Genomic DNA, 10000 nt, shown 5'->3' with positions numbered 1-10000 from the left:
ACTACCGGTTACAGTTTACATATGACAAAAGAAAAGATGATAACAAAAGAAGGAATTATGACAGTGTGACCGCGAGTACAGCCAAACACTATGTGAACTATGACTCACTATTCAGCCAGACATTGAAAGGGGGTACATTTGAAGTTACATATCGCGACCTGAGAGTGTCAATGACCTTGAGCCTGTGAGGCACCATGTTGGGTGGATGTTTGATATAACCAGTGGTGTAGTCTACGTAGAACGCGGGTATACGGAGTATACCCACTTCTAAATTTCAGGGATTTCAGTATACCCACTTAAAATCGATTGATCCATTGTTTTCAATAGCACAAATATATACAGTATACCCACTTCAAAAGATGATCAAATATACAGTATACCCACCATAGAAAAGTAGACTACAGCACTGGATATAACTAAGCTTTGGTTGGGCTGTCTGTCGTTCTGTCTGTCTTTCTGCCTGTATATGTCTGCCAGAGAGCAACATTGCCTGTGTACTATACGGTTGCTTATATATACGTATGCTGGTGTTGGTGCTGCTGCTGGTGTATTTAATAAAAACCTTTTTTAATTATTTATTTCTTCAAATGCTACTATTACTATGTCAGAACGCTATAAAGGACTTTTAGAAAAAGAACAACAAAATACCTCCTCTTAATGTATGTTCTCTACAAGTCTTCTGTTGTCCAGTCTTGCACTTTAAATGTCTGTATGAGCAATGTCTACGTCCATACTGTCTATGTCCATGTATGAGTACTGTCTATGTCTATACTGTCTATGTCCTTACCTAGATTAGTCTATGTCTGCATGGGAGAGCAAGAAACGCAATTTCAAATTCTTTGTATGACCAGTGCATGTAAAGAAATTGACAATAAACTTGACTTGACTTGACTTGACTTGACTTGTATACATATTATGCCCATATTCAGTCTCTCAGACAGGCAATGTTGGCTGTCTATTTGCCTGTTGCTTGGAAACGCTCTTGACACGGTTCAGTGTTTGTCTTTGAGAGACTAGGATTTGCCCCGTCTGTCTGTCTGTGTATATGTTGTTCTGTCTCTTTCTGTCTGTCTGCCTGTGTACATGTCTGTCTGTCTGTCAGTATGTCTTTCTGTCTGTCTGCATATGTATATGTCTGTCTGCCTGTGTATGTCTTTCTGTCTGTCTTTTTTGTCTGCCTGTGTATATGTCTGTCTGTCTGCCTGTGTATGTCTTTCTGTCTGTCTTTCTGTCTGCCCGTGTATTGTATATGTCTCTCTGACAGGCGATGTGCTGGGTGTCTTCTTGCCTGCTGCTTAGGAAAGCTCCTCTTGACACGGTTCAGGGTTTTGCGGTTGTAGCCCTCTCCAGCCAGATGAAGACGCACGGCTCCAGAGTCCAGTTGATCAGCTGTCATCTGGGGGAAGGTGTGCAGAGCCTCCTACAGAGAGAGAGAGAGAGAGAGAGAGAGAGAGAGAGAGAGAGAGAGAGAGAGAGAGAGAGAGAGAGAGAGAGAGAGAGACAGAGAGAGAGAAAGAGAGATTCAGACATGTAAACTGACACATTTAGACACAGACATGTCCAAACACATAAATACCATATGGACATGCACACAAACAAATACACACACGCACACGCACACACATGCACGCACACATGCACACTCACACACACACACAAACACACGGACGTTAAATGCATAGACAGGCAGAAATGTCTGACCCAGAAAGAACCATGAGATGAAGCAAGCCTCTTTACTTGACACACACACACACACACACACACACACACACACACACACACACACACACACACACACACACACACACACACACACACACACACACACACACACACACACAGACACACAGACACACACACACACAGTAGAATTCTGCTGATTGCCCAGCCTAGTTGAGCCAAAATCAGCTGATTCAGAAAAATGTGGGCGCTCTGCATCCCACACGCTTGGCACAGAAACCATTTCAGCACCCGCCCCAGTGCACAGCACAGCCATCTCTTGCTGTAGCTCAGTGTGGGAAGCATTTACTAGAGCATTGTACAGTAGACGTGGTACCCTGGCTCCATCTTATACACTGCAGGAGTCTGAGAGATGGTGGCAGAGGATCAGGTCTGGAGGTTTGACTGAATAGAAGGCCAGATGATGAACCAGACAAAACAAGCAGATGCTTTAAAAAAAGACACAGGGAGATATGGTGACAGACAGTGAGAGAAAGAATTAATCGAAAGAGGGGAATAGTGAAACGAGAGAGAGAGAGAGAGAGAGAGAGAGAGAGAGAGAGAGAGAGAGAGAGAGAGAGAGAGAGAGAGAGAGAGAGGGAAGGAGAAAAGGGGGGGCAGAGACAGAGACAGGGACAGAGAAAGAGAGAGACTGGCACCAAAGAGAAACAAAGACAACAACAGAGTGAGAGAGTGTGAGAGAGAGAGAGAGAGAGAGAGAGAGAGAGAGAGAGAGAGAGAGAGAAAGAGAAACAGACAGACAGAGAAACAGACAGACAGAGGTCTTGAACGCAGAGACAGACCGCTAGAGAGATGTAAAAGCAGGCTGACTGCATACCTGGTGTTGGGAGCTCAGGTTGTCAAAGACAACAACAGAGTGAGAGAGAGAGAGAGAGAAAGAGAGAGAGAAAGAGAGAGAGAAAGAGAGAGAGAAAGAGAGAGAGAAAGAGAGAGAGAGAGAAAGAGAGAGAGAAAGAGAGAGAGAAAGAGAAACAGACAGACAGAGAAACAGACAGACAGAGAAACAGACAGACAGAAGATGTAAAAGCAGGCTGACTGCATACCTGGTGTTGCGAGCTCAGGTTGATCCTCCTCAGCAGTCTCCTCTTCTGTTCGTTGAGGATGCTGTCAATCTTCCTCATGGGCGGGAGATACAGCTCATCTAAAAGAGGGGAGGATTGTGGGAGATGGAGGTGAGGTGAGGGAGGAGGGGGTCAGGCTTTTCATCTCTCTTTCACGTCTCCCCTTTTCTCATCATATCCCCATCAGTACTCTCATTCCACTCCCCATCATCCCTCGCTCCCCCTCCTCTATTCATCTTCTCTCTCTTCCGCCCATCTGTCCTGTCCTCCCATCATCATTACCATCTCTCTGGATCATCATGTCTCATACAGTATAACACACATTATATTTCTCTCAGGGCTGATGATATACCGTGCTGGGACTGGCCTGGGTATTACCCTCTCATTCAATGCATGTAGCTTTCTTTTACGTATTACCTCCGCCATGGAGGCTATGTTTTCGGTCGCGTAGGTTTGTCTGTCTGTCTGATTTTCAGTTTTTTTGTCTGTGTGTCTGTCAGCAGGATAACTTCAAAAGTTAAGAATGGATTCGGATTAAACTTTGTTGTTGGAAATGACAAAAGGAACAAGTGATTAAATTTTGGTGATTCAGATCACGATCCGTATCCAGGATTTTTTTTAAAGATTCTTTGCCAGTTTCTAACTCAACAAAAGAAGGTAGACACACTTGGAAAAATAGGGTGTAGCATTGTCGAATGATCTACTCTCTGAGTGCATTTTGTTTCTTTCTTTCATTATATCCCCGAAACGCGGAGCGTCGGGGATGTAATGGTTTTGCGTGCGCCGCCGCCGCCGCCGCGTCCGCGTCCGCCGCCGCGTCCGCCGCGTTAGGTCTTTCGTGTTAACGCGATAACTTTTGAACGGATGTTTGGATTTGTCCCAGATTTTTGGGGTGAATGCTCTAGGGCAGGTTCATGAACTGATTCGAGTTTGGAGGTCAACACTTTCAAGATGGCCGAATTCAAGATGGCCGAATTTTTGTTTGGTCCATAACTTCTGACCGGGTGGATGGATTTGTCCCAGATTTGGTGTGTGAATGCTCTAGGGTAGGTTCATGAACTGCTTCGAGTTGGGAGGTCAACACTTTCAAGATGGCCGAATTCAAGATGACCGAATTTTTGTTTGGTCCATAACTTCTGACCGGGTGGATGGATTTGTCCCAGATTTGGTGTGTCAATGCTCTTGGGTAGGTTCATGAACTGCTTCGAGTTGGGAGGTCAACACTTTCAAGATGGCTGAATTCAAGATGGCCGAATTTTTGTTTGGTCCATAACTTCTGACCGGGTGGATGGATTTGTCCCAGATTTGGCGTGTGAATGCTCTAGGGTAGGTTCATGAACTGATTCTAGTTTGGAGGTCAACACTTTCAAGATGGCTGAATTCAAGATGGCCGAATTATTCTTTGGCCCATAACTACTGACCGGGTGGATGGATTTGTCCCAGATTTTGTGTGTGAATGCTCTAGGGTAGGTTCATGAACTGATTCGAGTTTGGAAGACAACACTTTCAAAATGGCGGAATTTTCATTTGGCCCATAACTTCTGACTGGGTGGATTGATTTGCCCGGTAACACCTTATTTTAATGGTTCACCATTTCAGTGAATCTACCATATTAGGTACAGTGTAATAACCAATGTAACAATATTTAATACCATGTAATACTAGTGTAATACCAGTGTAACAATATGCAATATCAGGTACAGTGTAATAACGAGTGTAACAGTATGCAATACCATGTAATATAGTGTAATACCAGTGTAACAATATGCAATACCATGTAATACCACTTACGCACAAACACAAGATGTAAGTAAAAAAATTACATTGTATTAAATATTGTTACACTGGTTATTACACTGTACCTAATGTGGTATATCCACTGAACCATTAAAAGAGTATTACTATTTGCCCCATTTTTTGCTTCATTTTCACAATAGTCGTTTGGTTTTAAGCCTATGCACGTCATGTCACGTCTGTATGTATCATATACGTTTACGAAATGGTGGACGGGAGTGGTAGGAATGATGGGGGACTGGAAGCGTCGCGTTTCGGGGATATACCTTAAGCAGTCGAAGGCGACTGCACAGGCAGTCTAGTTTCTTGCAGTCTTCCTGTCTTTCTCTCTTGTCCTTCTTGGTCTTCCATTTAGGCCTTGAGCTACAGCCCCAAATTTTGGCTATCGGTGCCATCTGGGGGGAGGAATGCTAACATTTTTTTTTGGTAAGGTATATCCCCCCACTACTAGAAAAAGCCTGATAGCAGTCACGGGGTGGTAGCGAAACCCCTTTTTTCGGCTCTTGAAGTGACTACCCCCCTCTATTAAATTCCATGTTTGAATTCGGATGCATGTCTAGTTCAGGCTCATTTCGTGGGGTATTGCCAATACTCTATACCATGGTGCCTGGTATTACTGGAAAGGGGACCTTTCAGGCTTTCATTTAAGATCATTGGTGAATCTGTCTGACATACACAGAGGTCACAGCACTTCATTAAATCAGACATAGCTAACATTTTCCAACAACTCTTGGCTAAACTGTCTGCTTTCGTTTATCTCTGTGGCGTGAAAGAACACCAAGGACACAAAATTGGACAACCTCAATACTCTTTGGAGTCTGCTGATTCAGAAAATGTATAATATGCCCATACAATTGTTTTGTATGCGTTTGTAAGAGCGTTAAATTTGAATTGTGCAACCAGCAAAAGTCTTCAAAATAATAGCCAATACATGCAGGTCATCTGTTGGAAGTATTGGGCCTTTTTCCTTCCAAAGTTTCTGCTTGGCATCACTGCTTGGCATTAGGCCTTCATTTAAGATCATTACTAAATCTGTCTGACATACTCAGAGGTCACAGCACTAATATGACATAATTTAAGTCCAATTCTGTCTTATCTCTTTATAGACGTAAGGAAATGTAAGGAGACATAAGACGTAAGGAGATAAAAGAGATGAGCGGGGGCATGGGGAGGCACTGTATGTACAGTAGATGTAGAGTTAGGGGGGGGGCAAGGGGTTAGAAGTAGGAGTGAGGTGAGTGGGGGCAATTGAGGGGGAGCACTGTTGGGTGGGGGGCAAGGCCAGGGTAGTGGAGGAAAGTGAGTGGAGGGCACTGTTGAGTGGGGGGAGGTGACTGGGGGGGCACTGTGGAGTGGGGGGGGGGGGGGGGTAGTGGGGGTAGGTGAGGGGGGGGGCACTGTGGAGTGGGGGGTAGTGGGGGTAGGTGAGTGGGGGGGGGGGCTTTAAGGAAAGTGAGGGGGGATGGGGAGATAAGACACTGTAGGGTGGGGAGAGGAGTGGGGGTGAGATACTGTAGAGCAGGTGGGGGTAAGGGTGGATAAATGTTAATGATAAAATATTTGGAATAGTTTCAGAAACGTCTACCATATTGAATGTTGGAGGGAATTTGAGATGAACCTAGTTTCAGCCGTGTTGTGTATATGTTTAATTGAGCAATTTTTGACCACTTTCTTTAGGATATGTCACGGTGGCAAAATCGAAATTCACCTTCTATTGTTCAGCCATGCTCATATCGGACTGTGTGACAACTAGCCTAGAAATCTAGACGCCCCTAGGGGTTTGGCGTGGCCAGGCTATGTGACAACATCAGCATCTTCAAAATCACCCGTAAACAGTGGCTGAAAACAAACCAGACCTGCTCCTATTAATTAATAGTATGAACATTGTTTTACTCTGGATATATTTGGTGTTTGTGGTAAAATGTCATGTCTACTGTAATGCAGTATTGTTTTTTTATTATGGCTTCCTGCCTTAGGACTATGGATGACATTTGGCAACTATGCAAATACAAACATATTTATATTGATGTTTTTTTAACTGATGTATTGATTAGTGTGTATTGTCCTAATCAAATGAAAGAAAGAATGAATGAATGAATACATTTGTCCATTAGGCAATAGGAAATAATTGTGCTAAAAAAAAGGAACCGTACTCATCAATGAATATTATAGGCTTACGTCATTGCAATGACCATAGGCCTAGTTATTTCAGCAGTTGACTGTCTATGTGCCATTTGACCATTGTAGGAGGACTATTCTCTGCTTCAAGGAAGCGAAATCAAACTTATTTTTTGTTTGTTTAGTCAACCTTTGGTAAAATATCTGTAAGAGAATATAACAGAGAAGTGCTGAAAAAAGTAATCTACTATGTAGTGGGCCTATATTATGGCCCCACAGTATTGAGAAAAATGCATGAAAGTCATCCATTTTGGGAAATAGCAGCCATATTGAATTTTGACACAAATTTCAGATGGCATCAAGTTTGAATTTCTTCTGCTCGCGCACACGCACGCACGCACACACACACACACACACACACACACCTTTTCTCTATGGCAAAAAATTAGCCTTTGAAATTATCATTTGGGGAAGGGCTACCATATTACATTTTGGGAAATATTTTTCAATTTCTTTCAATAAGCTTTTGGTCAGTAATCTGTGAAATGTCTGGCAGGACAATATGTCTATTTATTAAGCAGTGCTGTATGTGCAATTTGATCATTTACTGACAACAGTACCATTTCAAAGCGGATTTATACATTCTTATGCACATACATTCATACTGTATGTATATACACTATACATACATATATTCATTAATTTTTCTTTTTATCCAACATTTGTATGTATGTCTGTAAGGAGATATTACAGAATTGGTCAGAAAATAGGTCATTAGGGCCTTGAGGATCATTACGGTCTTTTAAAGGCTCCTGCAAATATTGTATGGGTACATTATACATTTTCTGAATCAACAGCATGCCTAGATTTTTAAAATCATTTGGTTTTGTGACCCTGATGGTTTCCCATGGTATAGGGACAACATAAATCATACAGTGAGAAATTACTGGTTTAAAGGATAACGCCAGCCAATTTCAACATCATGTAATGCTCACACTACCCTGGACTTGTCAGTACCAGAGATTTTTTTTTTCTTCAGCCTTTTCCAAGATCCTGGTCATTGTAATGGGGGCAGGTGTTACCTTTTGGGAAAATATTTGGAGTAGGCCCATGTTAAGATTTTTTTAAAATGTAAACAAACTCTGCCCCCATTAGAATAGCAGCATGCAGCATCTCCGGGTACTGACAAGTCAAGGGTAATGTGAGCAATACAACAGCATATTGAAATTGGCAGGAGTGATCATTTGAGTATTTGGGGGGGGCTTTTCAAGCCTTTATTTTTTGTTTATATGAGACAGGACAGTGAAGGAGGTGACAGGAAGCGAGTTGGGAGGGAGAGATGGGGGAGGGTCGGCAAAGGGCACGGTTCAGAATCGAACCCAGGTCAGCCGCGTAGTAGACCAGTGTCCTACCATTAGGCCACGATAGGGCCGAGAAATTATTGGTTTAATGACCTCTGTGAATGCCAGCACAAACATTGGCAGGAAAAAAGGCCTGATATTTCCAGCTAATGACCTGCTATATTGGCTACTATTTTGAAGACTATTGGTGGTTACACAAGTCAAATTTTAGGCCCTCACAAACATATACAAAATAATTGTATGGGCATTTATCATTTTCCGAGTCCACCGAGTATTGAGGTTGTGTAATTTTGTGTCCTTGGCGTTCTTTCATGCCACAGAGATAAACGAAATCAAACAGTTTAGCCAACATTTGTGAGAAAATATGACCTATGTCTGGTTTAATGAAGTGCTGTGACCTCTGTGTGTGTAAGAAACATTCAGCAATGGACTGAAATGAAAGAATGAAAGGTCCCCTTTCCAGTAATACCAAGCGCTATTGTATAGAATATTGACAATATCCCAAGCTGTCCTGGACCTTCTTTCGTGCAACTGCACTACAAAATGCTCTAGCCATCATTGTGTTTGTCTGGTAAATGGCCTCAGGTGCACAGACATGTGTAAACTGAGAGTGTGCGGAAACCAGGCAACCATAGACAGTTCAGATGAAGGGGATGACATGGAAGATGAAGAGTACTGACGACGAAATAATATAAATCTACATGAAACTATTCTTTCATTAAACATATTCCCTTTGCAACATGTTTCTTTATTGGCTTGTAACCGCTTGTATAGGGTCTCAGTCTATTTGTTTATGAAATAGCCTGTATAAAATGTTGTATATGAACATTTATCTAAATTCTGTTAATGAGATACCATATTTGAGTGGTTTAAGTAAAGTGTTACCCAATGCCCTATCATTGCAGGGCCTACCATCTAGATTGTATTTCTTCACATACACTACAACAGTGTTTCTCAAATTTTTCGTGCCATTCCCCCTTCAGAGGAAGGGTGTCTGTCTGCGCCCCCCTCGAGCAAAATGGTTACGAAAATACAAATAAATAGGCCGTCGTGAAGTTTATTAGAGCCTGATATACACGTACAGTATGGCCTATGTTCTCTAAATATTAGTGACTTAATGGCAAAGCAGAAAAGTATTAAAAAAGAAAAACCTTCTGACTTCACGCGCCCCCCTAGGGGGGCTTCCGGCCCACTTTGAGAAACACTGCACTACAATAATTGAATACTTTAACAACTTGTGAATGTTATGTACATTCACATATGAACTACAGTATAAAGAAAGTTTGTTTAAGTAAAGTGATACCGGCATTGTATTAGTCCATTGTATTGGGTCCGATTTTGAAGACATTTTTGCTGGTTGCACAAGTGACATTTAAGGGTCTCACAGACATATACTAAATGATAGCATGGGCATATTATACATTTTCTGAATCGGTAGGGTGCCCTGAGTATTGAGGTTGTTAACTTTGGTGTCCTTGGTGTTCTTTCATGCCACAGATGTAAACGAAAGTGCACAGTTTTGGCACAATGTGTGTGGAAATGGGAGCTATTTCTGGCTTAATGACGTGCTGTGGCTTCTGTGTATGTCAGACAGATTCATTAATGGGCTGAAATGAAAGCCTGAAAGGTCCCCTTTCCAGTGATAACAAGCACGATGGTATAGGATATTGGCAATACCCCCAACATAAGCCATAACTACATATACAGCCGATATTAAAAAAACAGTATTTATTATAGGGGGGTAGTAACTTCAAGAGCTGAAAAAAGTGATTTCGCTACCACCCCATGACTGCTATCAAGCTTTTTCTACTAGTGGGGGGATATACCTTGCCAAAAAACATTGCTAGCATTCCTCCCCCCAGATGGCACCGGTCGACCCCTCGGCTCATAGCCTAATAGGGCCTCAGCACATCGGCTCCGACAAAG

General features: G+C 42.5%; 1 protein-coding gene across 1 annotated transcript in view; it reads right to left on the bottom strand.

The window, feature by feature from the left end:
* Positions 1 to 10000, bottom strand: part of prr12b (proline rich 12b) — a 38754-nt gene that overhangs the window by 3569 nt on the left and 25185 nt on the right. The window contains exons 15-16 of the mRNA XM_063191242.1: positions 2784 to 2881; positions 1289 to 1420 (exon numbers count right to left, since the gene is read on the bottom strand). Of these exons, the coding sequence (XP_063047312.1) occupies positions 1289 to 1420; positions 2784 to 2881 (230 nt within the window). The remainder of the gene's footprint in view (positions 1 to 1288; positions 1421 to 2783; positions 2882 to 10000) is intronic.

This window comes from Engraulis encrasicolus, chromosome 2 (assembly GCF_034702125.1).
Source record: "Engraulis encrasicolus isolate BLACKSEA-1 chromosome 2, IST_EnEncr_1.0, whole genome shotgun sequence".
NCBI lineage: Eukaryota > Metazoa > Chordata > Actinopteri > Clupeiformes > Engraulidae > Engraulis > Engraulis encrasicolus.
This window is presented reverse-complemented; position numbering and strand designations above follow the sequence as displayed.